Below are 15,005 nucleotides of genomic sequence, written 5' to 3' on the forward strand. Positions count from 1 at the left end.
ATTCCTGATACCATGCATCCCTCACGTTCACTTTGGAGGGCACCATTTGCCAACAGGATCACGGAAAATTCCCTCATGCTCCCTGCAGCCTGCTCTCCACGTGGTAGCCAGGCTGACCCCCCTAAATCCATGTCAGATAATGTCTGTCTTGCACTTAGGACCCTCCAGTGTGTCCCCTCATCCAAGGCAAAAAGTCAGGGCCCTTCCCATGGCCCATGAGTGGACAAGACTATCACATACTGCCCAAGCCCGGGCACTCCGAGAACCAAGGGGGCTCTGCTAGTCCCGCGGGGTAACGGTGTAACACAGGACCCTGTGCTGCGATCCGGGAGGCCCTACGCGATTGGTGCCTGTCTGCTTCTGCAGCCTGTTTCCTACGCTTTGCGTTCACTTGTCCCCTTCACTTCCTGACTCTTCTTTACACAACCACAAACCCTCCCTTGGGCCTTCGCACTTGCTGTTCCCCTGCCTGGAATGCTGCCCTGACCACTCATACCAGCAACACTCCCCCTACCTCCCACACAACTCTGGTCAACTGTCCCCCCTTCAGACAGGCCTCTGTGACCCCTCTGAGTAACACCTCCTGCCCATCATCACCGGCATCCCCCTACCCTTTTATTTTCCTGCACAGCCCCCATACCCACCAGAAACATTGACGCATTCCTTCGTTTATAGGCGATTGGTCTTTCCCAGTAGAAGGTGAGCCCCACGAAATAGGGACTCTGCCTATTCACCACTGAATGCCCTGCCTTTACCCCAGGGCAGGGTATACAGCAGGTGTTCAATAAACACTCATCAGGTTATGGGATGCATTCGAGTGAGGAGGGCATTTTAGCACTAATTACACGACAACTTTGGGCCATGGTCCCTGCATCTTCTCATGTGACCCCCCCCACTACCTGCCAGGGTAGGACTCATCACCCCCATTTTCAGGTAAGGAAGCTAAGGGTCCTTTGCTTTGCTCATCAGTTATTGACTCAGTGCCTGAAGTGGGGCAGGTATTACGTGTCAGTTCTCGAGGGGACAAAAGCCCAGATGATACCATCACATGGTTTTACAGATGAGAAGTCTGTGTCCTGGAGAATTCAAAACCCATCTCCCACAGGCAGTTAGCACAGCCGGGACCACACTCAGACCCCAGGTCCCCAGACTCTCAGCCCAGGGCTCCTTCTCCAAATTCACACGCCGCATGGATCTTACCAGTGACAGGAGAGCGCTCCTGAGTCTCCCAGCACCACGGCAGGTCCCTCAGGAGCCACCCTGGGGTAGTGGGGAGTTAAGAGTGAGACAAGAGGGTATTTTCAGATGGCAAAACTCAAAGATGATTAAGGAGGAGGGGAGCCCCGGGGACAAAGAATAATGGGGCTTGGCTTAAGTTAGAGATAAGACAAAGAGGGTGGGAGTGCAGCTCATGTGCAAATTTACATATTATAAGAGTAATTACAAATCTTTGTTATCAATCTCCACTGCTATAATGGGAGACGACAGGGACCCAGCACATGAATCAGAGATGCCGAAGTGACACCTATTAGGGCACCATTGTTCCTGGCACTGTCGTGGGGATCTTGTTGTCTTCAGCTTTGGGGCCTTTAATTAATAAGCCTCATCACTGGGCTCGTTGTGTGAAGGGCTTGGAGTTGGGGTGGGGGAGGGGTGATCCACATGTGAGGGACCATGAGGATTGTCATGATCATTATGACAAGACTCTCCTCACTGGAGATGGCATAAGGCGTTGTCGTGGAGACCGGGTGCTTATTAATAACACGCTCATTTAAGGTTACCGGGATGTTGGCATCACTTAACCAACGCCTGTTCTGTGATCACTGCCCAGTGGCCTTGGTGACACGAACAAAGAACAAGAACTCCACAGGGCCTGTGATGTCTTTATTCCAATTCTTCCTCTGGCTTGCTCTCCATCGTCACAAACAGCTCATAAAAAAAGATCACCCAAAAAAAAAAAAAAAAGATCACCCCTCTGGGATGCTAGAAATGTTCTATATTGCAATCTGAATGGTGGTCACATGAGTGTGTACATATGTAAGAATCCACTGAGCTGCACACTTAAGATTAAGTACACTTTACAGCAGGTAGGCTATAACTTGATTTTTTTTTAAAAAATTTTTAATGTCCTTTTCTTACCACCAGGAGAATTTTGTCCTTTCTGAGCAAGGTGTGCGCCTTGCTCAGGTGACATCTGGAATAACATAATCAGAGGCACCGCCCCTCAAGAGGGGGCAGCAACAAGTGTCACACACCCCTGTGTGTCAGATGTGTCACAGACTTTACATTACTAACTCCTCACCTCTGTTCAGAGAAGTCAATCTTTTTCTCCCCATTTGACAGATTGAAAACTGAGGCTCAGTGAAGCACAGTGGCCTGCCCAGAGCCACCCAGGTAAGTGGGATCTGAGCCCAGGTCTCTGTGACCCCTCCCTGGCCACACTCTTTCCACCTTATGTGGACAACCCTCCTCGACCAAGAGAAATTCATCCAAAAAAGGGAGTCCAGAACAATAGCGTTCTAGAATCCATAGCATATGGAGAAAATTTTAAAACCAAAAAGAGGAGTGTTTCTTGTAAAAAAAAAAAAAAGGTCGCAAAGTAGTGGTCTCTGAGAGTAATGTGTCTCATCCTGAACACATTATTGTTTGTTCTGCTCAGTACTTAAAAAAAAAATTACTTGCCTACATTGAAAAAAAACCTGCAACCTAAATTTCTACAGTCTTAAAAATCAAATCTGGCTACTCTAGGCCCACATTCCCCTGGTACACACCCTCCAGTTTTCCCTAGCCCACACCCAGCCACCCTCACTCAATAGGGTGGTGACCGTCCTGTTTGGTGGACTGGCATTCATTCGTTCTCCTACTGGGAACCATGCTCCAATTTTCCTCTCAAGAAGCACCCCCTTTCCCACTCCTCGTCCAGCTCCTTTGAGTTTGGTTGAATCCAACTCTGGCTCGGGCGGTGATCATGTGGTTCATTTCTGACCAATCAGAGCATCATAGTAATCTGTGCATAATGATGGGCATTAGCTCAGAATTGGACATTTGACCCATTTAGAGCCCATGAGGTGCAGTGAAACTCTAGTTGGGATTTGCTGTGAGAATAGCATGCTAGACTTGAACCTGCCTGGTATAGCCTGGAGCTGCTGTCAGCCATCTTAAAAGCATGTCCAACACAGAGGAGAGTAGAGGTGCTAGTGTCCTTATGGAGCCCCTGGATCAAGCTCTACCTGAAGCTAAAGATCCTGTCTCTTTCTTTTGTGTGAGCCGACAAATTCCCCTTTTTTGTTTTTCCTTTGCTTCTTTAACCTATTTGAGATGGTTAGGAGCCCTGTGTTTGCAAGTAATAGAAAAGCCTTCCTTAGAGAATCTCCTGGGCTAGCAGACAGCAGAATCAGGACCCAATGGGTAAAACTGACAGAAACCTAAATTTTAACCCAAGATAAAGATGGAACTTTCCAGTATGGAATCATTAGCAGTAGCAATATGTTGTAAAGTCTAAGTCAATGAAAGTGTTCGAGCAGACTGAAATTTCTTATCAATGTGTCAATTTTGGCACAGGGTAGGTCGTTGGAGGAGATAATCCCAACCTTAGGTTCCTTCCAACTTGATCCTATGACTATCAAGGATGGAATATTCCTTGAGAAGGATTTCCTGAATACCTTAGGGAGATTCCTCCCCTACCCATGTTATCCATTATTACCAAATCCCAATTGTTTCCTTTACAACAATTACCAATATTTTAAATTTCATTTAAATTTATTTTTAATTTTATATTTATATTTGTTTACTTGTTTCTTTTCTGTCTCCCCCACTAGGCTGTAAATTCCATAAGTGCTGAGACCTTATCCATCTTATTTTCCTGTACCTCCAGCACCTGGCAAAATTACTTTGTTGAATCAATTACTTTGTTGAATGAATGAGGGAATGAATGAGGTCTCCCTGACTCTGTATTTTCTATGAAGTCACTAAGAAAGCCAGTGTCCAAGTGGAAGCCATGAGGTCTGTAGCCACTGAATCTTCTAGCTCTACTTAAAGACATCTATGCCATTTAAAGAAAGATGTCATTTTAGTAAAGGACACTGTGCCACCCATTCTCTAGAGTATTCTTCATCCCTAGCACACTCCCCCTTGTCTGGAAACACTTGTCCCTCCTGCCTGTTCAGCCAGCATAGGAGACAGCACCCCTCTTTCCTTTCCCCACTGTGTTGCTGGATGCTTGCGCTTTGTCACTGTTCCTTAAAACAATGTAAGAAAGAAAACTCTCATTTACTGAGTGCTCACTATGTCCTAGGAGCTTTGCATATTTGATTGCACCTAACCCCCACGGCCACCTTAAAAAATTGGTATTGTTCACCTTTATTCTACAGAGGAGGGAACAAAGGCTCAGAGAGGTCAAATGACTTACTCAAGGTCAAACAGATTTTCAACTTTTCAACAAACTTTAGGGCTATGGCACCCTAAGTTTGTGCTCTTTCTGTTATCCTACATTTAGTTTTCTGACTTGAATGTGTGTGTATGTGTATATGTATATTTTTTCATTCCCCAGCTCTCTTTTCTGCAAAAGGTCTTATCACTCTTGGGCACTAAGGTGCACGTGCGTGCGCACGCGCGCACACACACACACACATCAGTGTCTTTCTTTTATTTATTGTACTGGAGGAGTTGGAAATAACACAGGCTTGCTAAGGACTAAGGAAATTCCAAGTAGATTGCAAAAATGGGTTGTTGAAAAGCACACAAAGTAACTCGAAAACAATCTATACATTTCAGAACATCATGAGAGGTGAGGGTTGTGCATGAAGAGGTGTGCTCAGCAGCATCTTATACAAAATAACCAAACTCATGTTCATTTCCTCCCCATCCAGACCAGCTTCCTGGATCCACAAACCAAACCACAGTGCCTGGGGACAAGAGAGAGAAAAAGAGAGAAAGGGAGGGAGGGAGGGAGCGAGGGAAAGAGAGATTGAGAGATGTGAGAGACAGACAGAGACAGAGAAAGGCAGAGAGACAGAGAAAAGGACTTAGATTAAGGTCCCTGCCTCTGCTTCCGGGTTATTTGAATCAAGGGAGCTCATTTGTCCTCAAGCATTTAATCATTTCATTCCTCTTTCTAGCTTTATTCCGAGGCATTAAGAGGAAAGAATCACCAGGGGACCTAAAGAGGGCCTCTTGCTCTTTCTAGCTGTTGCTTCTGGATTCCCTGACCCAAGGCCCAATGCATATGTTTGTCCAGATGGCTTGGACTCTTGGAGGCTGATTCAGCTCCTCAAGAACACGGCTGTGCTTAACCTCATCAAGTTGACTCAGCGTCGGTTCATCCTGGGGTTGGAGTGTGATACCGATCAGTTTAATTTGTTTAATGAGGGATGAGGGAACTGGTCCACATTTTGAGTATGTTGCGCAGAACAAATTGGTTTGCCTCACTCCCCCCTTGATCATTTCAGCATTCAGAAGGTGAGCTGCTCTCATTAACATTTTCCGAAAGGGATTTTCACTCCCTTCCTCTCCTGTGAGAAGTTGGATGCTGTCCAGCATACCAACATGGACTGGAGTTCAGGAACTGGGTTCTCAAAAGGTGTGTTTCTAAACAATGTGAACTCAGAGTACAATAACTGAACATTTAACCCACTGGGAGCCCGAACTCTCTAGTGTAGGAATACCTGCTCCAATAAAAGGCAATGTTTAAGCTTTTTACCTAAAGCATGGTCTCCATTGTAGGGAGCTCTTTTGAGGTCTGAGAATAAAATGTTAGGATTTTTATTTATCTATCTTGTTTTAAATTTCTACCTTTTGTATGTTTTATGATACACGCATATACTATATCAATGAATATATCTGCATGAGAGGGGGAATGCTCGTTTTTCTTCTGAGAGGGGCATTGGTCAGAATGCCTGATCATAGATCCAGAGAGATCAAGAGGTCAGTCTGGATTCCTGGAGTTGGAGAGTCACGTGAATGCGATTGATACCAAAAGCTGCTGCTGGTGGTAGTTTTAGAGTTGTAGGGCTGGAGCCAAGCGCTAAGCCTATTGGAGAGGGGAACCTCCATCCTCCCGCCTCACTGACCCAGACAAACACTGCACCCAGGCAGAAGAGAGGCAGGCTAGGTTTGGATGTCTTATAGACAATGCTGAACTGAGCGTAGGGATGGGGGCTATAGGGGCAGATGAATGCGTTCACTCCAATCTGGAAGGGCATTACGGGAAGCTCCTGACTCAACTCCACGATGGAGAGGTGTTTACACATCAAAAAGCTCTTCGTAATAGGCATTGGGGTCTTCCTGAGACCGAGTAACCACCTTGAACTGGCGCCGAAGAAAACCGCCATAGCGCTTCTGGTTGTCCCACTTGAGCTTGGGACGGATGCGTCGTAAGAATCCCCCATAGCGCTTGTACAGGTCCTCATGGCCCACCTTATCCCCATCTCCAGCCGCCTCTGAGCTCCTTTTGGGGTATTTGCGCAAAAAGCCCCCGTAACGTTTGACCTGCTCCTTGGGGTCCTCCTCATCGGAATCCAGTGTTCCAGCCTCCATGGCACCATCGTTCGGCTGGGCCCCCCCAGTCAGCTCAGACTCTGCTTCCTCCCCCAACCTGCCAGAGAGACCCCTGAGCTTCTCCGCCAGGCTGCTGCTTAGATCATTCTCCTCCGCTGGGGTTCTGAGAAGGAGCCTGTTTTTCTCCAGCTCCTTCCAGGAAGGCCCCGCGTGCTTCGCCAGCTCACTGTAGGGCTCTTCCAAAGCTGCCTTGCTCTCCGAGTCTCCCTTGCCATTAAGCCCGAGGGTGAAGGGAGTGAGGGAAGACAGAAGGCCCTGGCACCTCTCCCACTCCTCAGCGGGCTGCAGGGCGGCCTGGCATTCCAGGGAGCAAATCTGAAAAAGACCCCAAAAGACCACAGTGGTAATACCACCACCATCAAACCGTCAAACTACAAGCCCCTGCCCCAGAGAGTCCCCTGTCCAGGTCTGAGAAAATTAAAAAAACATTACTAAGCCCCGGGCTGCCCACTTTAATGCTCCCAGTGGTACATAGAGGTAGGTGACTTTGCGCTCACGTGGAGGAAGAAGAAACAGATGTGGAGAGGTGCAACAGCTTTCCCAAGGGCACCTGGCTACAGGTGACATTGCCAAAACTGGAGATAAGATCTTCCCATAGCACTCTGCTGTGCTCACCCATAATCTTCCACTTCTGACTCCAGAGGGAATAGTTGGTTCTCCCAACCTTTCCTAGGTGTGAAGGATGCTGCAATCACCTTATAGAGGGGATCAGAAGCAATGCAGAATGGTGGAAAGAACACATATGAGGGGATGTTTAAGGGTTCATCAAACCTGGAGGGATGATAGTATCTACTTCATAGCAGTAGGGAGGAGTTAAACGTGATGATGGTGATGATGATAACAATGACCACAAGGACAATACCAGACAGTGCTGGAACTTGGACCCAGGTTCTAATGCCACGAATCACCATGTTTAACCACTGGGCTCTTTTGAGATCATATATGGGCAGCACCTGGTGCACTGTATGCATCCTAGTAAAGAGTGGCTAGAATTGTATATTCAATACTTTGCATCCTCAGTTCATGGAATCACCCCCATTTTGCAGATGAGGAAACTAAGGCTCAGAGAGGGGGTTCCAGGGTCATGGAACTAGAATTGGCAGAACTAAAGCTCACATTCTGTCCACCACACCCATGTACCTCTACTCTAGCTTGTCTGTTGTCATGGGAGAGGCACAGGGAGAAGTTTGACTCACAGTAAAGCCAGCAAGGCCAGCCAAGAGATGCTTAAAGCCCCAGGAGAGGAGTCAGGCTCGGATCCTGACAACCAGATCCTGGCATCTAGGGGTGGTGAAAAGAGCTCCTTCCCTGCGAGTGACTAGATCTGGAGGTGCCTATCGGCCTGGTGGTGAGAAGCTCTGAAAAGTTCATCTAGGGCTGCTGACTCCCAAAGTCAGCACCACCTCATAAATGACACTCCTTGTTACCAGGCAACAGGCTCCCTGGAAACCTGAGTCCCAAACCTGAATGAACCCATGGTGGTAAGATCTGGGGTGGGGACAGGAGGCTGGAAAACAAAGTCCCTGGCACCCAGGCTGACCATGGCAGGACATGCCTTGCACAGATGGGATGAGTCTATAGGACAGGCTCACAGCTGCCCAGGCCTGCTACCTTCCCTCTCTGGACTCCACACACAGATGGTCCCTTCCATCTGTGGAAACTCACAGGAGTCCCTGAAACTCACCAGGGAGTTGATGGGTTTGGGCCCATCCTGGGTCTTCACAACACACAAGGAGCACCGGGACAGGCAGTCTGCTGTGGCGGAGGGGAGCGCAAGGAGGCAGGCAGCCAGCACCAGCCCCTGCCACGCCATTCTGTCTTGGCTCTTCCTGCCGGAGAGGGAGAAAGAGGAAATGAAATCTGTGATTGCCTACTCTGTGGGGTGTGTCCTGAGCCTGCAAAGCCAGCTCCTGCTGGCAGCGCTGCACTGCAAGGCAGTCGTTCTTGTTACAGTGGGACAGTCAAGACAACAGAGGTCCAGGGAGGAGCAGTGGGTACCCAAGGCCAACGGCCAAAGAAGGGGACTAACACGTGCTGAGTCCCTGCAACGTGCTAGGAGCTTTCCTATGTGTTCACATTCAATCTGCACAACAACTCTTAATGTGGGCTGTGCTATTAAACAGATGGGAAAGTTGAGGCTCAGGGAGGGGAAGTGATTGCTACCACAGCTAGGAAGTAGACAAAGATCTGTCAGGCATCAACCCACTCTGCCCATGCACCTGCCAGTAGACACGAGGCTATCTGCTTTTCTGTGTTCTCTGAGGTTTCCGTCCCCTTCCCTTTTCCCCTGCTCCCCAAGCTGTCCCCAGCTCAGTCCTTTCTGCTGTGGACCTTTCCCACCCCAGCACTTCTCCTTACTCCAGCCATAGCTCCACCTTCACCTGTCTCCATGCTGGCCCCCTGCCTCCAGCTCCTTCTCTGGTCCCTCCTGCCCACCTTGAAATGCCTTTCTCAGCATATCAATGCTGGGATCAGACCCATTGGGCTGGGTCAGGTCTGGCCCTTTTCCTAAATGTCAGGGACACCCTCAATTCCATCCCTACACCCAAGTCTTCAGCTCTGGGTTCTGACCACATCCAGCTACCTATAATTCCCCTAATGAATGGATCAGCACCTGTCCCACCTCTGGCCCTTTGCATGCTAGTCCCTCTTCCTGGAAAACCCTGCTCTCCTCTTCTGTTACCTATTGTTTAGGTCCTAGAGTAGATATTACCTCCTCCAGGCAGCTTTCCCTGATCTCCTAGGCTGGAAATGATGTTCCCCCTTGGTATTATCCCAGAAACTAGTGCCTCCTCCATTAAAATAGTCCACTACTTGGTAATTACCTATGTGAGTCTTCAGACTTTGGTTTCATGAAGGCAGGAGCTGTGTCTTGTTTTCATCTCTGAAATACTTTCTCTGTGTTCCTCAAACATGCCAGGCTTGCCCCTACCTCAGGACCTTTGCACTTCCTGTTTCTCCATCTGTGGTACTGTGGCCTCAGATTTCCACATGGCTCACTCCTTCTTGTAACTGAATGAATTCAGTGTCCCATCACCAGGGAGGCATTTGCTGACCCCTGCGTTTAGCACAGCTTACTGGGTCTCTCTCGCATCCCCGTGCTTTCTTTGCATCGGAACACTCACCATCTCAGACTGTCCTACCGTTTGATGCTTGTCGTTGTTGTTGTTTATTATCGTCTCCCCACTAGAATATTAGCTCCCTGTGAGCACAGACCCTAACTGGCATAGTCCCACTGTAACCAGCACCCACAAACCTGACCAGCATATAGTAGGCCCTCAATAAATCCTAGGCAGATGAATTAATGCTTCACAAAGAGTCTATTAAAAGCTGCCCCTTTCATAGCTAGCTCCTTATAATCCAAATATCAAGATGCTGTCAAATGGGGGCACAGTGAAGAACTCCCAACTGGGAATGGGCAGTTTCCCCGAGACACCACCCCGGGCATGGCTGCCACTCTCTCCCCACCCTGGTCCCTGTAGTCTGCAGCCTCCATCGCTGCTCTCAGGTACGGCTGTCCTCCCTCCCCTCTCCTAGTTCCCCTTCCTGCACACTGCCCTGTTTCCTCAGGTGATGAGGGGGGTTAGAAGACTCCACCCATGGCCCCAGGGCCCCATGCCATAGCCCAGAGCTAGTCTCAGAGCACACAGTAGGTTCCCCTCCAAAGCATGCCTGACAGGAGCCCAGGCACCATTGACGGAGCCCCTACTGTGCTTCAGGCCTTGACTGAGCCCCCGTGTCTGTCATCTCATTCATTCCTCCCCGTTGAGGAGGACACTTTCGGTTCAGTGAATTCCCCATGCACCCGCGTGAGTGGTGAAGCTGGTGTGCAGGCACAATCTGTTGGACTCCCCACACATGTGCCCATACATGACTACAATTTCTAGAACCACTTTGATTCTCTAGCAGCTGAACCCTCCGTGAGGCCCAGAAGGCCCCATGCACAGAGCTGTTACTTGTATATTATTCTCAACCCACCTGCCATCTGTGAGAGGTGGGCATCATTATCCCCACTTGGTAGATGAGAAAGCTGGTGCTCAGAGAGGACTGGTGAATCTCCTGAGGTCACACAGCAGTTAAAGGCTCTTCTGCCTCTCTTGAGGCTGGGCTAGGTCTGCTCCCCTAAGCAGAGAAGCTCAGAGAAGAAACCTCGGGGAGCTGGACCTGTGTCCATCCCACGCCTCTCTCCTTCCTCAAGTTTCTCTCACGCTCTGTCAACTGCTGAGCGGATTTGGGTTCCAGGCCAGTGAGCTGTGCCATTTATGTGCAGATACAAAGCCGGCAGCTCATGTTTTCTCTCCTATCAGCGATGGCTGGGCTGGCCTTGTACAAGGTTAGCAAGGTCTTGCTCATCCACTGGGGAGGGGCAGCATCACCACCCTCTAACTCCTGGCCCAAAGCTTCCCGCCCAGCTTGGCTGCTACAGTAGGAAGCTCCATTTGAGATCTCATTGTCCCAGGCAAATACAGTGTCAGCATCCTTTCTTTTCATCCATTTCCTTTATATTTAATAATGATAGTTCTAGCTGATCTGATGGTTGGTGAGCACTCAGGCTGTCCTGAGTGATTCTCATGAACGAACTCATTTATACTCACGGCAACTGTGTGGAGTGGGTACTGTTGTCATGCCCACTTCACAGATGAGGAAACTGAGATAAGACACCTGCAAAGACTCTAGAGCTAGTAAGCAGCAAAGCTGGGATTTGCCCCCAGGCAGTCTGGCTCCAGAGCCCCAAAGCCCACCTTTCTAACCATCCGGTACAGCCCCAGTCCCTTCAATGCACCTCCTCCCCAGCCTCCAGCTCCTCCCTCCTGGCTCCAGAGCCGCCTCCAATTTTGCCCCTGAGACACCCTCCACACAAGCAGCCAGAGGACAGTTCTGAATGACAGTGTGACTGCACCCTGCCCTGTGTCCGAGTTCTCCATCCCCCCGAGCCAGGCCCTCCAGGGCTTTCCTGCCGAGGAGAGCTGCCATCGACCTGGCTCACTGTGTGCACGGCCCTGTGTTGAGACCTGTTCATATCTCAATGCAAGGGGTCCTCGTAGCAACGCCCAAAGGCTGGGACTGATATTCTCCCCACTCTGCAGTGAGGAAGTGGAGGCACAGAGAGGTTACATCATCTGAACGAGGAATCCCAGCAAGGGCACAGCACCCAGACCGGATGTGAGCTCCGTCTGACCTGGACCTGACCAAACCTCCTGCAGTTCTACAACGAATGCCCCCTGTGCCCCATTGGCCCAAACTTTGGCACATGGAGCGCCTTTCTCATGCCGCCCATCCTCTCCGCTCTCCCTCTGGCCTGGCTAACCCTCATTGTTCTTCAAAACTCAGTCTCGGTGGCCTCCTTCAGGAATCCTGTCTGGATTAGGGTCCTCCTTTGAGTGCGCACAGCTCTCTGTCTATCACATAATTGCCTCTTTCTGAGTCTCCTGCCGGCTCGGACTTGGTAAGTGCAGAGTCCCTGAGGTGAAAGAGTATGTGTGTTTAAAGATGACCAGTAGGCCAGAGGGATGAGGGAGCACAAGAGAGGAGACGTGGGCAGAGGCCGGATGGTGTCAGCCCTTGCAGGCCAAGGTGGAGCTTGCATTTCATTCTAGAGTGATGGGAAAACTAAGGAAGTTTGAGTGATTGATGAATGAATGACTGAACGAATGGTGTCCCTAGTGCCGAATGCAAGGTTAGAACAGGAACAAGAGCTCCACACGCATGTGTTGAGTGAATAACCAGGCAACCCTGGACCTCTCAGGAAGCCCCTTTGAATTTTTCTGGCTCATACTTTTGTGCCCCCAGAGAAATCTCACAGGTCTGCAGGGCATCTAAAACCAACACCTGCTAAAGAAATTGGCAAATGTTAAGGAAACCATGGAGTGGGTGAGGGGAGGAAAGAGAAGAGGCAGATAGGAAAGGGGAGACAGGAGGGAGGGGAAAACCAGACCAAGAGAGTGAAATAAGGGGGTGGTGGGGGGAGAGGGACAGGGAGGAAGTGAAAACCAGTCAAAGACAGAGCAGTGAGAGGCAGAGGGAGAGAGGGAGGAAGAGAGACTAAAGTGGAGACACAGAGGCAGAGGAGAGAAAGTGAGCACGGGAGGGCCATGAAGGGGGGAGACACAGAAAGAGCGAAGGCATTGGGGCGGGGGTGGGGTGGGGGGTGGGGGGTGGGCAGAGAGAAGGAAACAGACAGGAGCATGGGGGCTCCATTCCAACCTTACTTGGGCTACAGGAGATGGGAAAAGAAAGAGGCGAAACGGAGTGATAATACAGGGCCTGCAACCGAGGGGAAGCAAAAGGAGTTGAACTAATTAACTGTGTGGACCGCCTACTGCAGGCTGGGGCTGAGAGCTCTGTATCCATGGTCACATCAATCCAATAACAGAGCCTCTTCCGTGCCAGGCTGTGCGTTACTGCTTTACACGTATTATTCTAACCCTCACAACAACAGACACCCAGAGGTGAATGTTTTCATACCCATTGTACAGGGACAAGACTGAGGCTGGGAGAGGAGAAGTTGCTTGCTCAAGTCCACTTGGCTTGTTAAGTGGGAGAGTTAGGCCTCCAAATGGATCTACCCGGTCTCTAACAGAGACACATCAGCCCTGCGGTTTTCCTAAGCCATCCTGTTTCCTTCCTTGTGTAGGATAAACAAATTATTGAGCAACGTCAGATGAGCCCCGGGGTGGGGGTTGGGGGCAGAGTTTTCGCCTTTGCTGTGGGGATTAGCTTGGAAGTTGTACACGAGAGATAGCCCTGCTGGCTCATGGTCCCTGACTTGGCAGGAGCCAGGAGAAAAGGAACTTTGCTGTTGATCTCTGTGTAGGACGCGGAAGGGAGCTTGCTGGGTGAGCTCCAGGGGCAGTGAGTCAGTGCGCAGACCCCGGGGAGGGGCCAGGGTAGGGGGCTTGCGTGGCCTACGGTGAAGGAGCCTCCTAAGGCCCCCCCCCCAGAGAAAAACCTCTCCACTTGCAGGTTTAGGAAGCGTTTCCTCAGCCACTACCTAGAGGCACATCGTGACAGCCCAGTGAGAGAGGCTGGTGCGGGAGGAGGGTGCTTCTCCCCTCAGGGGAAAGAGCATTTTGGACTCCCCAGCCTCCATGATCCAATCCTTAGATCCAGTCTTTATATGTACACATCCCATTGTTTCTGTTTCTCTGCAGAACCCTGATTCATACAACACCCGCCCCATTTGTTTACATAGTGTCTTGGCTGCTTTCATGCGACAAGAGCACAGCTGAGTGTTGAACCGGGGACCACAGGGCCCGGAACACCCGAAATATTTACTATCTGGTCCTTTACAGAAGAAGTTTGCTGACCCCTTTTGTTACGTTTATAACCATTTTATCATTCTAATTACTCTAACAGTGTGGAAGCCGATTTTCTTGGGGAAATCAGAGTGGGATCACCCCCCTCTCCTAGCCTCAGTCTTCTCACCTGTCAGTGGGTTTGTATCACCTCCCGGCCGCAGTTCCTTAAGACCCCCCTGGACGGCACCATTTAAAGGCCAACACACTGTAGACCCTTTCTTCACCAGGGGCCCAGAGTTCCTTGAATGGCAAAGGCCTGATGGCCCTCTTACCTCCTCCTGATATTTCTACATTGTAGTCGGAGGGCTCCGAGGAGCAGCCAGCATCTTTATTTAAAAACCCAGCATGGAATAATAATGGCTTGATTTAACATCGCAATTACCTCTCTGAGCACTTTATCGCATATGATTATCCCTATTTGATAGAAGAGGAAATGGGAAAAGGTAGAAATGAAGTCACTGGTTTAAGGTCACATCATGAGTCAGGAGGGAAATGGAGACAGAACTGGGACCTCCCACACCCTGGCCGTGACCCCAGCAAGCGCTGTGCTGCTGATCTGTGCCAGGCCCGGGGCCTCCCGTGGACCCTCCAGGGCAGCTTCCAGGTGGAAGAGTGGGGACCACGTGACAGAGCCCCCCAGGCCCTGAGCACCTGTGTGGCAGAGATGGGATTCTGAGTCCGCCACAGCCCCAGTTTAGGGCACAGGGACGGGCCTGTATCTCAATGACTGCTTCCTCCTCCCCTCAGGAGGATCCGGTAGGCTGAGCACTAAGCCATTTACTCGATGGGGAAACAGAGACTTGGAAAAGCAAGATGACTGGGCCAAGAGGCCAGGCCACAGGGAGCAGGCTTAGGGTCTGCCTGAGACTAGTCCACAAACCAGCCTGAGCTCTAGGCACTGGGCTCCCCCCACTCCAGTTCACGGTCCTGAAGACAAGGCTGTTCTGGGACTTAAACCCCCCTGGAAAATACATAAAGTTCACCTTTGTGGGTTTCCAGTGGGCTGGCCAACAGAGTCCCCCCAAACTGGAAAAAAGTGTTTTTGTTAGGCCTTAGAGTCATTAACAAAGAATGGATGATCAATCTGGGGGGATGGGGGGGGACCACCCTGCAATTCACGGTCACGGTGTTCATTAAGTGTATTTTTGAAAG

General features: G+C 50.1%; 1 protein-coding gene across 2 annotated transcripts in view; it reads right to left on the minus strand.

The window, feature by feature from the left end:
- Positions 1 to 4,630: 4,630 nt before the first annotated feature.
- The window catches only part of PDYN (prodynorphin), a 29,843-nt gene continuing 19,468 nt past the window's right edge, over positions 4,631 to 15,005 (minus strand). For both annotated transcript variants that reach the window (XM_049699745.1, XM_049699746.1), the window contains 2 exons: positions 8,240 to 8,380; positions 4,631 to 6,870 (listed from right to left, as the gene is read on the minus strand). In XM_049699745.1, the coding sequence (XP_049555702.1) occupies positions 6,241 to 6,870; positions 8,240 to 8,368 (759 nt within the window). In that variant the 5' untranslated portion in view covers positions 8,369 to 8,380 and the 3' untranslated portion in view covers positions 4,631 to 6,240. The remainder of the gene's footprint in view (positions 6,871 to 8,239; positions 8,381 to 15,005) is intronic.

This window comes from Orcinus orca, chromosome 16 (assembly GCF_937001465.1).
Source record: "Orcinus orca chromosome 16, mOrcOrc1.1, whole genome shotgun sequence".
Taxonomy (NCBI): domain Eukaryota; kingdom Metazoa; phylum Chordata; class Mammalia; order Artiodactyla; family Delphinidae; genus Orcinus; species Orcinus orca.